Source organism: Ischnura elegans, chromosome 7 (genome assembly GCF_921293095.1).
Source record: "Ischnura elegans chromosome 7, ioIscEleg1.1, whole genome shotgun sequence".
In the NCBI taxonomy this organism is placed as follows: Eukaryota; Metazoa; Arthropoda; class Insecta; order Odonata; family Coenagrionidae; genus Ischnura; species Ischnura elegans.
Genome location: NC_060252.1, coordinates 113,131,699 through 113,150,609, shown reverse-complemented (window position 1 = coordinate 113,150,609; position 18,911 = coordinate 113,131,699). Strand labels below are relative to the sequence as shown.

General features: G+C 40.4%; 1 protein-coding gene across 2 annotated transcripts in view; it reads left to right on the top strand.

Annotated features, from left to right (window-relative positions):
* The first annotated feature begins 10,412 nt into the window (after window positions 1-10,412).
* Window positions 10,413-18,911, top strand: part of LOC124162377 (cytochrome P450 4C1-like) — a 41,368-nt gene continuing 32,869 nt past the window's right edge. For both annotated transcript variants that reach the window (XM_046538893.1, XM_046538892.1), the window contains exon 1: window positions 10,413-10,510. In XM_046538893.1, coding sequence (XP_046394849.1) covers window positions 10,496-10,510 — 15 coding nt within the window. In that variant the 5' untranslated portion in view covers window positions 10,413-10,495. The remainder of the gene's footprint in view (window positions 10,511-18,911) is intronic.

Below are 18,911 nucleotides of genomic sequence, written 5' to 3'. Positions count from 1 at the left end.
CTTTCTCAAATTTGTCTTCCGCTATTTCACCGGCTAACTCTGCGTCCTTGCGCCTCGTGTGTAGGTATAGCCGCGCTGTCCTCATTGAGTGCTATTTTCGTGCGCCAATCCTCCGTATCTCCCGGGAAGTCAGAAGTAAAAATGTTAAAGAGAAGCGGTCCGTATATTGACCCTTGAGGGACCTCTGTTGCCATATTTTTCGGGATACTTTTCTCATGTCGCCATTTTGCGTCAAAAGTTCTTTCTCTGATGTGAGGGTGAGTCCATCCACCCAGCCAATCTATGTCGCTCCATTTTAAAAAGAATGCCGTATTGCCAGACTTTGTAAAATGCTTTGGAAGGATCGAGAAGATTTCCTACTGTGATTTGATTTTCATTAAAACCGTCTGAAATGAATTATGCCGCTCGATGACTTTGTTGTGTCGTCGAGTGATTGGCTCGGAAGCCAAATTGTTCCGGTGGTAGAAAAACAGCAAAAGAGAGGAGGCTAAAACAAACATCAACCTAGGAAAGCATAAACTTGAAGAGGTGAACGAGTTCTCTTACCTGGGAAGCCGAATTACCAGCGATGGACGGAGCAAGAAAGAAATACACAGTAGAATAGCGCAGGCAAAGAGGGCTTTCAACAAAAAGAAGAATCTTCTTACAGCTGAAAATACCAGCATAGAAGTTAGGAAACAATTCATCAGATGCTACATATGGAGTATGTTTCTCTATGGAAGCGAGGCTTGGACGTTGACAGCAGCAGAGAAGTCAAGAGTGGAAGCATTCGAAATGTGGTGCTACCGAAGAATGATGAAGATAAGATGGATTGACCGTGTGAGTAACCAGGAAGTGCTAAGGAGAGTGGAAGAAAAGAGAAGCCTCCTAAAAACATTAAGCAGAAGAAGGGACAACTTAGTTGGCCACATTTTGAGGCACGATGGTCTGATGAAGACAATCGTTAAAGGACAAGTGGAAGGGAAAAAGGGCAAGGGACGGCCCCGAATGAGTTATATAGGACAGGTTATAAAGGATGTAGAAGAGAATAAATATGTAGCTATGAAGAGATTAGCGGATAGGAGAGAGAAATGGAGAGCTGCGTCAAACCAATCTTAGGATTGTTGACTAATGATGATGATGAGTAGAATTTTGTCACTCTCCACGTAATTTTGAATGAGTGGGACTACAATTCTCTCTTATAGCTTTTCGAGGTTTAAGAGCAATGACAGTGGCCTTATCTCTTCGATAAGCAGCATCTTCTTTTGCCTCCTTGGAATGCATTTAATTAGAGACTTTTTCCATATATTTAGGAAAGCGCCCGGTTTTTATTGATTTACTATTAAGCATGTCGACGATATACATGCCGGGTACTATTGGAATTTTCTTGATACTTTTGTTCGACATATAATCATCTCCCAAGGCTTTTCTCTTGAGAAGGTTTTTTTTATTATTTTCCGGATGTCATCTCGAGTAATTTCGGGAACGGTTTTTGTATCTATTAATCCCAGTTGCAGGGATTTATATTAATAATTGCGTTGGTTAATGGAGAAAGTTTTTTCGATATTGTTCGCCATTATGTCTGCCTTTTCCTTTAGTCAATATGTCTCCCTGTCGTCACTTTCTACTTCGGGATCCCTTGTGGAGTTCGTCCTTTGCAGTGGCGTAGCCAGGAATTTCGTTCGGGGGGGGGGGTCCAAAACCAGGGGGGAAATTTTTTGATAAACCGGGCACTAAATAATGGGTTTTAAACTAATTTTCACTCTTTTCATAATCGAAAAAACTTGATTCGAAATCGAAATCGAAAGAAACATTTGGCGAAATCCTGATTTTTCAATATTTTGTTTTCTTTTATGAAGGACAATAATTGTGTTTTTATATTTCGGGGGGGACGGGAGGGGGGGGGGGGGGGGTTCGGACCTCCCCCCTGGCTACGCCACTGGTCCTATGGATTTCAAATTCTTCCATTCTGAGCCGTCAATTATATTTAGTGAAATAAGTTGGTCTTCCCATCACTCTCTCGCTCTAACACCTCCCTTCCTATTTATTTATTTAGTGCCCGTATTTTATTTCCGAGGTATTATGTGCCTATATCGTTATATATTCTTCACGTGATGTTTCTTTCACTAATGAGGGTCTTCATATAATGGTTTAGTTCTTTCATCGGACGCTTTCTTTTGTTTTATTGGGATAGCAGTGTGCGTGGCATCTATAATCGCTTCATCTGGCGTTACTGCCATATTGTCTAGGCGTTTTTCATTTTCGTATGTTTTAATTCTTTGCACCACCGTCTTTCGGGACAACCCCCCCACCCTTAGTCTGCCAGCCCGTCTGTCTGGCAGATCCGTGAGTTTGAATTCAAACTGACCACAGATCGCTACTCAAGGCGTTAGTTATTGCTTCAGCCGTCTCACTGCCATTGTCAATAATTCTTTTTCCGTGCACTCTCGTCGGGGGAAATCACTCGCCGGTGCTTTTTCTGAGTCCATTCGTAAAATAGCTTCCCAATATTTTATCTTTGGGGCAGGGCCACTGCGTGTGCTCGCAGTTAAAATCGCCTCCGCAGATGTCTGGCGTGTCGTAATGGATGAAAAGTTCCACGTCTGCGAATATGAATTTCTTTGTCGGAGGTAAATAGCATGAATGTATTACTATTTATCCAATGTCCGTTACTATTTTCGCGCCTTCGAGGCTTGTCATCTTATGTTCATCAGTTTCCTCGCACCTGAGTTCGTGCTTGTTATGGTTAAAATTGTTTTAATTACGTCCTGTCGAAGCACGCCTTATCCTGCTCTGACTGAGTTTCGGAGACAATGCACAAATTCTCAGCTGCGACGCCACTCGGCGATGCGTGGCCCGGAGCAGAATTCGATTGGCTGGCTCCCGGCCAATCACGTGACACCGGATACACAGGATAAAGCCCGCCTACTTCATCCATTCGCAATCAGCCCTGATGATGGAACGGAACTAGGGATCCGAAACGTCGGCAGAATGGAGAGGGATAACGCGGCTAGAAGCCCGAGAGAAGAGCCTTGTTTTGTCGAAACGTCGGTGTTTTTGATTTATTTGTGATTGACTTTTGGCTTTCCTCACTGATTTATCAATCTACACGGAAAAAAATATTTGATTAAAACTATCAAACTGGTGTGATAGGGAGTATTTCTTGTTAAATATACTTAAAATTTGATGTAAATTATTAAGCACTTGATATATTTTATCAAACGCTCTTGATATATTTCATCGAAAATTTTAATATTTCATAATTTGGTTAATTGTACGAAAGAGTTCGGTAAAAATAAATGAATTAATTCAAAACTATTCATATTTCGGTAACTTTCGTCGAAGTTATGATTAATTTTACGAAGGTGCTTCTTTTTTTGGTAATAATTATCAAACACCATATCGTTAGTCAAATTTGGTTTGGTAGAATTTTCTAATCTTGTTTCGTAATCTATCGAACGGTCTGTCGTTCCTCTTTTGTTTATACCAATACGCAAAACAGTTAGAAGATTCCTAAACAGACATTAAGTACCTACTTAAAAGATAGTTGGTAGAAATTATTTTATTTTCATTATTTTTGATGGCAATAACGCTTTAATTTTCATCATCCTCTCTTAAGCTTACGTAGGGAAACCGCAGTCACAACTTATTAATATTTCAAGAAATTAGTCGAGTAATGTGAAAAATAATTAAGAAACGTTTTTGTAATATTTATCGTGGCAACCGATTAGCCTGGTCGATAGTCTGTTATTACGCGTGGGGGTCCGTGTTCAATACCCTATGCAGGCACATTTCTTTTTCGATTGTTTTGTATTTATTTCGAGGAAACATACATTTAACTCCTAAGTTTATGATTTTCAATCAGGAAAATGGTTTTCTGGTTGAAAAATCTTTCATCGAGTCACGCTACATCGGTTTTATTGTACGTTTGATCTTAGATGTTTTATCAAACTAATGGTTACCATGTTGATAGTATCTATCGAACTACATTTATCAAACTTGTATGGTAAGAGTAACAGACATATTAAATGCTCCATATGAATCCACATTGGGATGACTTTGATCAGAAACTGGTATTTTTAACTATACTTTTTGCAGTGTTTACTCGATTTATGTAATGATTTATCAATTAAAATGTAGTTAACTGCAGTTTATTTTATTTCGTAGAGTCGTTATGTTGAGATATTAAGTTGAGTTGAGTTCTACAATGGAATATGCTCTCAACGCTTTTTGTGGTTGAATTGAATAATATAAGGACTATGTCTGACTCGTAGAATTTATTTTATTTTTTAAGTCCCTCAGAAACACGTTTCTCTTCTATAAAAATTTATTTTCATATTGTAGCCTACGTACCTTGCGCTCGTTTTACTTGAAAGTGGAAATATTGCTAATGGGCAATTCCATTTGTGACAGAATTACCTATAGAGATAACTATGCCATAGGATAGTTCGATAAAATTGTGAAATACAAAAAATGTCAAATTCTGACTAAAAATGATCAAAAAACATTTATGAAGGTAATTTTCACATGCATAAACAAAATAAATTATCGAAATTATCTAAATGTGCCCAAAATTATCAATTGACGGAGTTACTGCCACGTCAATCTACTAAGTGTAATATTTCCTGCATCTTCAAAACTCTGTGAATCTAAGTATAATTTGAAAACTCTCTGAATAATGTTTCAAATACATATTTCATAAAATAAAATCATTTAGCTTTATATTTATCAAGATAAAATATCTATAGCCCAAATATTAATTTGAGAGATAAAGATGACATTTTCATGGAAATGCCCTAATATCTAACATAGCCAACTGAAAAATAAACGATTCTCAAGTAACAAATGGCAGGCAAAAAGTATATGACCTTACATAGTGAACATAAGATGCCGCAGGCCTTTTTAGAGGATGTGGGGGGCAGAGCCCCCCCAGCGAGCAAAAGCGAGTAATAAGATATCACGGCGTTTGTGTTGGAAATTATTATGCAACCGATTTGGACTAGTTATTAAGGCCGTTTTACGCGGGGTACGGAATTGCGTATGTTAGAGCTGCATTAGTTTCTAAAATGACGTGGAATTGCGCGAATGCATGAACGTAATTAGAACCGGGGCTATTTTGCCGTCTCGCATCCACGCATTCTCGCATGTGTTCTAGCAATTCACCGCTTTACACGATGCAATTTTGATTGCGCCTTCGCACGTAAGTCAGATTGCGCAATTCCGTGTACAGTGTAAAACGGCCTTTAGGGCAAGTTGCTACCATGCCGAAAGCCTGGTATTCTATGCTTCCTGCAGGCCTATTTTTTCTCCACTTTTTTGTATTTCTTTTGCAGAAACTTAAATTAAACTACTATATTTATCATTTTCAATCAGAACAACGTTTTTTTAGAATTTAGAATAGAATTTATTAAATTGGTTATGGTATAGCTACAGAATTTTTCAATGTTCCATATGAACCGAAAAGTTTGATGAATTTTATCAGAATTAAATAGTTCTAACTAAACTTTTTTTTCCGTGTACCTTGGGTCTCCTCTCCGACTTGAAAGCTCAGAGCATTCATGCGGTACAGTTTTTAATTCCGAAGAATACTATCGTCGTTTTCATTCGTTCGATGATTCAAACTCAACTCGCGTGGCGCTGTCTCATCCACCACGTGATCTCTCGATTCTCCTATTACTTTGTCGCGGGTGAAATTGACTCGATTTGCCGATGATTTCTCTACCAGAATCAGACGTCATTTAACGTTTAGAAATTTTTCATCTTGGCCGTGGCATAAATATCGGAGTATTAACACTGGAACTACCGATGGAGTCATTTTGTCTCCTCGCTATGTACGCGATCTTCTGATATACTTTCGAATTTCGCATGTAAAAAAAAATTATTACTTTAAGTAATGTATCAGTTAAAGCCGAAATAATCAGCAAAAACATAAAATGATTAGGTAGAAGTCAGTAGGCCTCGATTCCGTAGTTCTAGGAGGGATATAAAGTCCGGTATTTCTAGTGTTAAGGGACCGACCTCGAAGAAATATATTATTACTTATTTGCAACCGTTGGCCTTGGATTTACCTATTTATTGGAGTTGGGCGTATTCCTCTAACTCCGCTATGACTTTAAATCTTTTGCATTTTTTATTGAAATAAATAAGATGATTAATTAGGTGGAGATCGTACTGCGACACTTGACAATTTTACAGCTTCACACTTCCATTTCAAATAAACAGCTTCCAACTCGATAAAAATGCTCTCAAGATTTCATAGTCGAATTAAATGCAATCTCTCTATCTGTTTTTCCTCTCTCCGTCTTAATGAAAAGCGCCCTGCTCTCTTCTTCTGGCACGCTCTCCAGCCTCAAGTATTGGCAAGGCCCTCGTTCGTTTTCCAATGACATTTAGTTCACATTTTCCCACAATCTCCTTCCCTCTCCCTCCATTCGCATTCCACAATTACTTTTTGCCATTTGGCTGCGTTCGTGAGTCATCAGCCTCGAGATTATGCATACCAAGAAATTCCCCAAATCGAATTCGTATTCAAATCGTTTCGTTCAAGTGCAAGGAACCTTCACTGTGCTTCCTATTATTTTAGGATTCCGTTCAAAGCAATGCTGTGCGTGTCTTCATCATCATTAGTCAACAATCCTAAGATTGGTTTGACGCAGCTCTCCATTTCTCTCTCCTATCCGCTAATCTCTTCATAGCTACATATTTATTCTCTTCTACATCCTTTATAACCTGTCCTATATAACTCATTCGGGGCCGTCCCTTGCCCTTTTTCCCTTCCACTTGTCCTTCAACGATTGTCTTCATCAGACCATCGTGCCTCAAAATGGGGCCAACTAAGTTGTCCCTTCTTCTGCTTAATGTTTTTAGGAGGCTTCTCTTTTCTCCTACTCTCCTTAGCACTTCCTGGTTACTCACACGGTCAATCCATCTTATCTTCATCATTCTTCGGTAGCACCACATTTCGAATGCTTCCACTCTTGACTTCTCTGCTGCTGTCAACGTCCAGTGCTGCTGTCAACGTCCAGTGCGTGTCTTATCGGTGGTATCCCCGGTGAGCGTTGTTTGATCCGAGTCCTCGTCCCAAGGCTCTTCCGATGCCACTATTTGTTTAAGTTTGAGCTTGGGGCATTATCTCCGGTTTTGCAAATCACTCAAAACACGCGCCCTCTTCCGCATCCGCCTCCCCCTTCGCCCCTTTCTGCCCCTTTCCCTCTATTCGTTAAATCAATCCTGTCCTCTCCATCCCTCTCCATTACCTTGCTTTACTTATTGGCGCGAATATTCCCTAATACTTAAGCCTGAATCACACGATCATTTTTTTTCGTCGCGAAAGTGATCACTATCGCGATCACTTTTCCCGTCGCGAAAAGCAATCGCTCTTGTGATCATTTTTCTGAATCACACGGTCACTCCCGCCGTCGCTTTTCGCATCATTTCCAATATCACAGCTCGATGTCATAGGACCCACATCACGAAATTATACAGCGTGTTTGTTTATTTATGTCGTTCCCACAATTGTCAAACGTTGCGCTGCAATCGCTCCATAGGGGAATGCGTTCCGATTGGCTGATATGGGGTTTTAGTGACGGTTTTAGCGACGGAAAAAGCGACCGGACGAGTGATGAAAAATAGCGATGGGAATCCTCATCGCGATCGCGAAAAACAATTGCCGGCGACGATCATTTTGCGCAGTGATCGCGATAGTGATCACTTTCGCGACGAAAAAAAATGCTCGTGTGATTCAGGCTATATCAGCTAAATACTGTTTGAACAATTGCCTTCTTCAACGTCAGAACAATGGAATCACGAATCGACATTGTTATGACTACTGCCAATCAGAGATCTAAGGAGAAAATGAGAATCTGTTAGAGGGGTTAGGGGGCGCTTTTGCTCCAAAGAGCGCGGGTTCTGATCCCGGCGGTGATTTTTCAGAGGAAGCGTGCTTGGGTGGTGCGCGTTGATTCATCACTCCGTCCGTCGGTTGGGACGCTGTGGCGTTGTCCCCTTGGCGCTATTCCTGAGGCGCTGCTTATCGCCAACTCCTCCTTTCTCTTCAATTTCTCTTCCCTCGTGTCGCCACTGACCTCAGCTATGATGCAAATACATGCTTGCAGTATCATGACATTCAATTTTGTGCTGCCATCTGCTCAGTGTTTCTGCCCTAAGTCGTGTTAAGGATGGAAGAAGACGATTGTGCTAAATGAGGCGTTGTTGTTTCAAATTCTCCCGCAATGTCTTCCCTTGGGACTCCTGTGGTTACTCGAAAACATCCAAATATTAAAAAAAGCTAAGTCGTGAGGTTTTTTTTGACTCTAGGTCCCGGAGGATACATCCGGTTATGAACCTGGTACCTACCACTACCTCTACTCCGGGCTACCACTCCTAAACCTGAAGTTTGTCCTGGATAGGCGAGGGTAGAGCTCACGCAGGCCTCTTTGTTTTCTTCGTTTAGGATTGGGGCCAATAAGTTTTCTTGCTCCTCCCCCTAATTCGAGGATATTTCTTTGGAGAGCATACTCTGATGCATGAATAAGTTTTCACGGGCCCCCAGGCAAAGATTTCGTCGATAGCCATCGTGGTCAATGCTGACTGCGCCGTTGATGCGCTGTGCCCAATCGAACCCGATGCGATGGGACAATCACCATCCGCTGTTGCGGCTGTGATTTCGAGTAAGGAAATGCAAAGGTCATTCTTTTTCTAGCTGGCGAAGAAATAACTCTTACATCGAAAGATGTCAATGAGAAAATGCTGAATGAATAAAACGGTATGGTATTTGGAGGAGGCGACCGACAGCTGATTGAAAATTCTCTGCCACTACCGGGATTTGAACCCGAGCCCGCCGGGTGGGAAGCCAACACTCCAGCCACCACACTAACCCGATCCCCATGAATAAAACCATAGACTAAGTATACGTATTTAAATGTTGGTTTTTATGGCATTTGGTGGCAACTAGGGACTCCGTGCTTCAAACCCGAGGGGTTTAAATCGACTCCCTTTCCAAAAAAGTTGGCTGTAAAATTGATGCGGGCAAAAAGCATGGCGCAAAGTGCTCGAAATAATTCTTCAATGAGGACGCGAGGAAACTGGATGTGTTGACGAGAAAAAGGGGTCACGAATCGAGAGGAGGAATATTTGGAGGTGGAGACATTGATATTATGCAAAATTAGTCGTACAATTTGAGAAAGTAAATCGGAATAAAGCTCCAGATGAATTGGTGGGTGTTGAGAGCAGTTGCTACGGTGACCTCACAAGATTGGCAAGTTCCTCCAGCCATCAATTAATTCACGTTCATCCAGTTTCACTTGCTGATGTTTTATTTCAGACTCCTCCAACAGTACAGCTGAATTTGGAATTGTCGCACAGTTACGAGAGTGCGCTAACTAGTTCGGAAATTGACGTTTTTGCTTTTAATTACAGTATATTCCGCTTAATGGGTCCACCGGTTACTTGGGGCAGCCGCATAATTGGGGCAGATCTTGAAGAACAGAACCCAATAGAGAAATATCCCAGAGTATTCTCCGCTTAATTGGGACAGCATGCCGCTTTATTGGGTCATGAGTCGGCGACATAGACTCCCGACAAAATTAAATTTTTTTGATTTCATAATACTATTTTTTAATGTTTCCCTCCTTTGATTTACTCTTATTTTTCACAAATGTTCCTATTCTTTCCCTATTTTGAAAGCTCTTGTTGTAACTCTATCCGTAAGAAGATAGGACTTTTCTTTAATAGGACTTAGCAAAAGACATTCATTCAGCGTCGCCCGAGGCTGTGAAAAATATTTTTAACTAAATTGTTATAATTCTTAAAAATGATAATAAATTAACTTAACTCGCTGATTTATTAATCAAATTTATAGTTTAATAAACTCATGTTGCATTATAAACATTCTTTAGTCTTCTTTCCATCATTTCAACGCTTGTTTATGCCCATATACAGGATAGTTCGCCTAAAGGGGGCAGCCGCTTAATTGGGACACAGTGCACAAGTCCCGATGTGTCCCAATTAACCGGAATCTTCTGTATTATTTTTCAACCACAGTGCATATAATTACTCAGAGGTACACAGTATCTTGTTCTCTAACGATTGAAAATTTTATTTAGTGTAATTTATTTTTAGCAAATGCGTATTTTGGTTTCTTTTTTCTTTGCTGTGTTTCGATTTTTTTGCTCTTGTTATATACGTGAGGAATACGCTTCTAGCGATAACACTTGGATTATATAAATAAATCAGGAGACGACTACACATAGAAACGCAGAGAAAAAGGGACGCTCACAAAACGTTTTGCATTGCACCGTTGCATTGCGGAGTGCCTGTCATTTGTCACGGGGTGCACGCTGTGTCCCCCCCGCCCCCCCCTTCCCTTCCGCCCTCCGCCGCGCTCATCTATAAAGGGGGGTGTCTGTCGAGCACCCGACTCAGTCAGTGTCCGCCCTGATCGCGATTGCTCTCTTGCTCAGCGGCAGGAAGGGAACGAAGACACGACGGCCGACGACGAAAAGAGCGGAACAACATCATGTATCTGCTCCCGGTGAGTGTGCCAGCCTCCATCTTTGTCAACCCACCGCTCAAAACCATCCACCCCATGTTTCGAACTTGCCGGCGGTGAAATTCACATTTGAAGAATAGATGAACCTGAGACGCGTAGAATCCTGCACAGTTGCTCAGAAAAAGTCTCAGGGGAACATTTTCCCACAGTGAATATTCCAACAATTTAATCTCACATATTATATAGAAGTTAAATATTTTTGTAAACTTTAATATAAATTAATTTCTTCCCATTTCAATGCAAACTCTGAAGTTAAAGCATTTGCACTCGAATGAATCGAACTCGGCGAAAACTCAGGACATTATTCTTGTACATAACCGGATGTATTCTTGCCGTGCATTTACTACGAGTTTGCTATTAACCGTATTACCCCAACTGATGTGGGTATTCATCGTATCTATTCGAGTTCCCCTGGTTCCGTCCGAAGATTCTAGCATGCGTGTGCCCAATACATCTATTTGAGAAATCATCTTAGTATTCAGATTTTCTTTCGGTTGCTCCAATGACTGCTTCAGCCACAGCCATGAGTGGAACACCACCATTGCCACGGAGGAATTTCTGTCTTTCGGATATCCAATGCATGTCATTTTTCCGAAGGGAGTCACTGCAATGTAATGGAACTGGACATTCTCTGGATACGTAATGTTCGCTGTTTTAGCCACGACTACCCTTAGATACTACATATATTTCAACGGATAATAATTTAAAATTTCACAAAATGTGCGATACGAAAATACTAAAGTGAATCTGAATTGTTAATCTTAATTATTTTGAGTAGCCGTGGTATAAAAGAAATCGCTGCCATATTTCGGATAGATTTTGGTGATAAAACGTCTTTTCCTGTTCGATGTTTATGGCGTCATTTTCTTAATGAAACTTTCAAGTTTCCAATTGATATTTTGATTGATTGCGATATTTATTCAGACACATATTTTAACGTATCGATTTTAAGTAGGGCATGGTACTCATCTAACAAACAATTATAAAAATCATGCATTCAGGTTTGAGAAATAATTTTTATTTTCACGCAATTTGTTCACTTTTACATGTAACACAATACTTATCTTCCATTGCTGCAGAAAAAATTAAAAACTGCAATTATTCATATAAATGTAAAAGACAACCAAATAGTGAACTTGCCCCTCACGTGGGGAAAGAGTCTTAATCCCATTACGGGGCAAAATTCCTAATCACAGTTTTCACATGTGATCTCTCTCTTTCCAGAATATGTGGTGCTCGGCTCTTTCCTCCATATTTTACATTCACAAGACATTATCGGTGCATCTGAGTACAATTTTCCACAACCCCCATGGCCATCATCAGTTTTTCCGGTGAACTGAATTCCCGATTGCCGTCAAAAAACCGTCAGAATACGTTAGTGATGAATCCTTTTACCTTGTTATTAGATATCTTCACGTTTAGTTTCTGGGTGTAAGGAGAAGTCGTGAGCATTTCAGCCCAACTTTGAGTTTTTGCGCCGCTTTTTCGCTTGTAATGCTTTTTAATAATGTCTAATGTTCTCAAGAGAGACATGTGTTTCCCAATGTCTGCGAGGCAAAGTATTCTTAGGGGTGGAAGATTGAAGAGGATTGAATGGACATGAATGTGGTAAATGAGTTAAGGGAGGAATATCTATAAGGGTAAAAAAGTTTCTCTATGTTCATTTTCTCTCCCGGAGTTCCCTCTTTTTTAAATTTCATCCTCTCTTCGTTTCGAATACAACGTGTCTGAGGCCGATTAAGGAAGGAAATCAGACTCAAAAAAACACTTATGGGCCAAGTGAGTAAATAGCGCAAGTCTATAATCCCTTTGTTGCATTCCCGACTATTGCTGCTTCCTCATAGGCCCTCCCAAATGGTATTGCTTCTTGGAACCGAGTGATTCCTATTCCGGGGTTAGACGTCGTTCATTTATCACATATGTAAAAACTTTACAGAGGGCCAAAAAAAGTTTTATCTACTAGCTGAGCTTTGTGTGAGCTATGAGAAGGTAAAGACATAACTTGGATGAAGTGAGTTTTACGGAATTCTATTGTAGGAAGGTAAACATGGGAGGTACGGTTGTCTAAAATTAGCAAGACTGAATCATCAGCAGATAGTTTTGCATTTTTCTTAAAATGTCTCAGCTAGTCAATATAATGTTCGAATTGATGAAACCCGAATCGATCGTTATGAAATGAGTTTCAAGAGGTGCTCCAACTGTAAGTTCATTTTTCAAACTTATCTTACAATTATATCTACGAATAAAACACCTGAAACAATTATCAAACAAGTACATGGGGCTGGAGTCAGAGCCCGTGGGGTAAGAGTCCTCACTCACTAAGAGCACTTACTACACTCAATACGCCATAACACTACTGCACGGTGAGCTGCGAACTTGCAAACTGCTTGAATTTTTGAGGCAAAGAATGCATATAAGGGAACAATAAACATAATTGTGGTTAAATAAACGTCCAAAGCACAAATAAAAATTACGCGGTCCTACAAATTAGATCAACGCCACGTAGAAATGAAAAATAAGAAAAACTCACGCTCTGTCGTTCGTTGTCTTCCCCTTTGCTACATTAGGTCACGTTAATGTAAACTGATTCAGTACATGTGGCATCATCTCGGCATTCGAGAAATGTTTCGGAAAAGGAATCTCGCCCCATACGGACTCTTGCCCCGCACTTCCCTAATGCGAGTGGATCAGAGTGATCAACTTTTAAGCGCAGTGTTTGTGAAGGCAGCATTAGCAAAGCATGGAAAGAGTGTTTCTCATCAAGCCTTCCATTTTTAATTTACCTACATTCTATGCATTTTTTGAACAGTGAGTAATAATTGTAATCAATCACAATTTGCATATAGTTCATGTGTAACTTAGGCTTGGATTACTTTGCTTGTAATCCTCTGCCGATTATCTCTATGCTGTTAAAAATGTCTATTCATTCGAAAATATATTTTGTGATGCTCTTTTTTTCAATAACAGGGAATGTTAAATCCTCACTCATACTATTCATAGTTTTCACTTTGTTTATTATTGTGAGGTATAGCAATTTAATCGTGTTTAAAGTAACTCCACCTAATTCTTGGTGTCATTAGGTTGGAGGTAAATGATATTTATTTTATCCCCTTGTCTTATGAAGTAATTTCGGGTCAATATGGCAACAATTGCACTCTAAAATGTCGATAATTGTGCATCGTAAAGGGCCGTAACTAAATAAACATTTAATTTTATTGTACAAGATATGTAATGAATGCTTCGGGATATCGTGGAATTCTTATCATGTTTGTTCATCCATATCTTATCCTCTTGATATTTAGCCAATTATGCGCGTATTTATATTATATAATGGTAAGATATAAGTTAAATAATAACTTTTAATTTCTCTGGGTATAGTCTTCAAAAGCAAAAATTAAATATTTGCAAATGCTGCACTCGCTCATGAGTGTCCATTGCGCTCGATCAGGCAGTATGCGAATATATATATGATAATATGCATTCAGTGAGTACGTCAAACGAACGACAAAGACCCATTCCAAGTGAAAATTCGTTTGTTGATATTTTTAAGAAGGGATTTGCACATTCAATTTCATTTGCTTAATGAGACGTCTCGATTTGTCGATTATTCCGAGTGCCAGTGAAGGGCACATGAAGCTGTCTGAATGGATAAGGGCATTCGCATTGGACATATCGGGAAAGTAGCGAAACGCGAACTTGCTTGCTTACGCTGTGGCGCAATTGGTACGATATCCTTATGCGCTCTGATCAAAGGTCTTCCCTCCCTTTCTCGACTCTTTCTTCTCATTTCCTGCTCTCTTTGCCCTCCCAACCGTTCACGAACGATTCATATTCGAACGCGAAGGAAATTTCACAAAGTTGTGCCGCCTGATTATTTTTTTGTCGTTATTTTCGATACTTTGTGGTTCCTCTAATTTGTGACTCCTACTGTATTCAAATTTCTCAAATGCAATGCATTTGCGATTTTATGAATGGATTTATCCAAAAGCCTTGCTAAACAGTAAATTGCTACAGCTAATATTATTTCTTTGTATTTACCTCTACTTTTTACATTATGATGGAGTCACTGCATGCGTTCATTGTGCTTTCATCTCGATAACATTGACGTCAAGTGAACAAGGAAAGTTTATATAAAGAGAGTGCAACATGAATATCCAGGATCAAAAAATAGCTTGCTACTACTGCATAATTGTGACGTGTATATTCCTTATTATCGTATCATAAAACACGTATCACAAATTCAGGATTTGTGATATCAAGTTCCTTCACATCGATTGCCATGAGATAAAATTCCCATGGACCGGGAATCGAACCGCGGTCCTTTGCCTGACTGGGCTATTGCGCAGACCACTGCTCTACCCAGGATCTACACTTTTTCTGAGGTGCTAGGTGTTGTGTCGGATGGCAACACGAGTGAATATGAGCTCCTAAGAGGACTTTACCCTATGACCCCATTCCTGCACTAACATCGCCGTCAGCGGCAAATTTGGTGCCTGCACTGAAACTCACATTAATTGTCCATGAGAAAAAAATTACTACGAAAATGAAAAGGAGACTTCGTTCATTTCCACAGATTTATTTCGTCCGTACGACATGTTTCGTCGAAACAGCTCCTTGTGTTTGGCGAGCCATTCCCCTAACGGATGGTAAGTCGTTGAAATCGACGGGGGCACATTTGGACATTCTCAGGGGCGTGTATGTGGAGAGTGCGCAAATGTTTCATTTGGCATTTTTGATGCTCGCATTTCCACGAAGCATCGCCTTTATTGGCATCGAAAGGGATTCGATCCCAGGACCCCTTGAGCAGTGTCCCCTCATGTAAAACTATTTCTCAATATATGTCAATTATTGTTTCCACTTTCCAACGCTGCATTTATGCGCTTCACTGATTGTTGACGCTGGAGGCTTTCCCATTGAAACTCATGACGCCAGCAGCCACGCCCCCTCTCATCGAAACTGGAACGTGATGCAGAAGTTGATTGATATTCTCCGCTCTTCCTCCGCTCAAACCCCACTCTCTCATTCTCGGCTCTGGGAAAACCCCCTTCTTGTTATTCAATCATTTCTGTCGCGACAATCACAATTATCGTATAAGAGGTCGGTCGAGGCAGGTTTATATCGTATCTTTCTCTCTCTCTCTCTCTCTCCCTCTCTCTCCCTCTCTCTCTTGTATGCCCGCTTTCTTTTCAATCATCCTTAAAACCCATTCATTCAATTCCTTAACGCGCATCTTGACTTGTTTTGTATCTATTGAATCGAATTATTGTTTCCCGAATTTTTTTCCAAATTCTCATTTTATATCCGAAAGCATCAATCAAATAATGAAAATTCTTTGAGCAGAGTAATTACCTTTAAAGTATTGTTAGAAAATCACTCCCGGAGTAAAAGAAAGTAAGGAATAAAAACTGCCATTCTGGCCACGAGGTTGCTGTGATGTCAGATACAGCTTAGCCAGTCACTTGCCAAACATGGCTTAAAGTTTTTTTCTTTTGTTGTGGTGTTTGGACTGCAGCGAGAGTTCAAGGGTTTTCGTCCTGTACTTCAATCTCCATCACCGCTGTCCATTTATTGACTCATCGAATTTATTATTTAATAGGAAATAACATGTTTTTAGATGTTTTTATGTAGTTCTTACCTCATTTTTATCCTTTTTTGTCTTCAGTTGAAGTTGGTTTATTTATTTTATTTCATTCGACTCCCTTTCAGTCAAAAAATAGCGAATTAGGCCTCTTCAAAACACATTAATGCTCTTCACGCGAAATGCACGCATCGGAAGCGTTTAAACAGCTTGTTGTTTCTGCTGGTCTAGACCCGCCGTCCAGATCTCAATTCCCCGACGAGACAGCAAGCGGGGGCCAAACCCATGTGCAGTGTTCTCGAAATACCGCCCCAAAGAATATCCCCTCCAAATGAATCCCTCCCTCTTCTCTTGAAATTCCATTTCTATTTTGATCACCCTTAAACGCGTTATTTGTCCCTCACACTATTTCTCCATTGCCTCTATTAACCATCAATAGGGTAGTTTTTTTCATCAAAGAAAACGAAAGGCATTGATTGCGATTCGTTACGCACCATTACTGTATTCATAATATACAAATTATTTCGTTTTAGAAATACCGGTTTAGACAAATGGCAATGGTCCATTTTTATCCTCATTTGAAAAAGGCCAGATTGGCGCCCATGCGATGCCACATCACGTGACGTCACAGGGACCTAGTTTCTATGCGAGAAGATAGGAGTTATACATCGTCTGAGATTACCAATGCTTGTATGAGGCGCAGAGCTCAGGGAGACATGTCTTAATAATCACTTATTAAAACTGGCTAAGGTCGGAAAGTTTTCTTTGTTTGATAAGGTATTAATAATCCTTACTTAAGCCAAGCACTACCAGCTAGCATGGTACTCAGCTACCTGCTAGCATCCTGCGTCGTATCAGCGCAGAGCCTCGCCCCAAGGTCACCTCACTTGCAGCAGCGGGAAGCAGAACGACGTCACGCGGAGTTTTTTCCCGGCATTCATACTTAGCTGTCGCGTTTTCGCGCGCTTGAAAATTTTCACTTTTCATTTAATCGCGAAAAATAGATATCGTCATATAAAAATCTAAAAGCGTGAAATACGTACTCCAGGAGTAATAATCTTTCGATTTAGGCAGTAAAAAAATAATAGGAAACCACCCTATTCCGATTTCCAACATGACAATCCGATTAAAAAATACTCCCGCACGGCGTGGGACGATGAGTAGGGCAGCCGTGCTCAGGCATTACAAGGACTCATTCCACAAGTAGGTGGGTAGGAATCGGTGAGGCTAGAGCTCTTCACATACCAAGTCACTGGCATACGAATTCAGGCAAGGGGTTTCAGTTACTTTCTCTGAATGATCAGGGGTTTTATTTGGGAGTGCCCGGAGGCTTTTCCCGGGATTTGAACCCGGTACTTTGATATTTGGAAAACGAGTCTAAGTTCGAATAAATAAAACGGACAGACTTTGTATAAATCCAACAATTTATTTTCGTGGTACCTCAGATACCCTGAGGATGACGCCGCTGCGCCGAAACTAGTCGTACCGCGTAAATAAATTGGTGGATTCATACAAAGTTTGTTCGTTTTTATTCATTGAAATGAACTTCCACAAAGTTGAGCCTGTGACTACAGAGATTATTAATGAGTCAGTTCTAAATGTTCTGAGTTCCTCTTGACTCTGGGCGCCCGCTGAGTGAGCGGAGGGAGAGATTTGAACGCCTGTCTCTCATTCTGTAATCGTACTACTCTTAAGGCCGTTTTACACGGGGCACGGAATTGCGCAGGTTAGAAATGCATTAATTTCTAAAATGGCGTGGAATTGCGTGAACGTATGAATGAAATTAGATAATTTTGCCATCTCACTTCCGCGCATTCTCGCATGTGTTCTAGCAATTAACCGCTTTACTCGGAGCAATTTTGACTGCGCCTTCGTAAACACGGCAGATTGCGCAAGTACGTGCCCCGTGTAAAACGGCCTTTAATGTGTTCCCAATCAGCGCGCACTCAACAAATCACTTCACAAAATCGGCACTCGCGGCGCTGACAGGCATAGCGATCCAAAGTCTATCCGCGATAGGTGGGGCTGTGTCATTCGAATGTGTACTCTCGACACGTCCTGGTCGCGCCGAAGGCGCGATTCCTTGCTGTACCTGTGAGCATAGACTCACCCAAACCAGCCAGTTGACAATGATTTATTAAAAATAGCGCACGTGTTCTGTGGTGGGAGTATTGTGTTGTTTGCGTGAAATGGAAACATAAAACTAAATTTTGAGAGACATTTTGGCCTTAACATGACCATCACATTGATAATAATTGCATTATTGATCATAATGTATTCTTATGTTTTTTTATTGGGTTATTTAATATTATTATATTTTTTTCTGTATATTTTTTAACCAATATATATTTTTTATTGGTTATTCTTTTAACTCGTTTATTTATTTATTATTATTATTCCTGATGGTGTGGTCTATCAAATCCTTTCAATTCCTCGCGACGGCAAACGACATATTGCAAATATCCAAAGTAAGTGGATCGCCCTGCATCTCAACGCCGCGCTAAGGCAATTTTTGAAAACAGATGAAAATGCTCCCTCTTGTGGCAATATTAATAACCGTGCGGGAAGGACGATGGCGTCTTCATTGCTATCTCCATTCGCTTCAGCAGCGAAGAACATTCTCCAGGAGAATTGGTCTCGCAGAAACGTCGCTTGTTGGTCTTCGGGCCATTTCTATATTCGCTCAGAGAGGGCAACTATGAGCAAGGCATTGCCACATCAACGGGAGGAGACCCGTGTACAGTGGCTCTCCAATCAAAGTTTTGAATTCAGCAGCTGAAAAACAATGTGCACAAATATTTCACG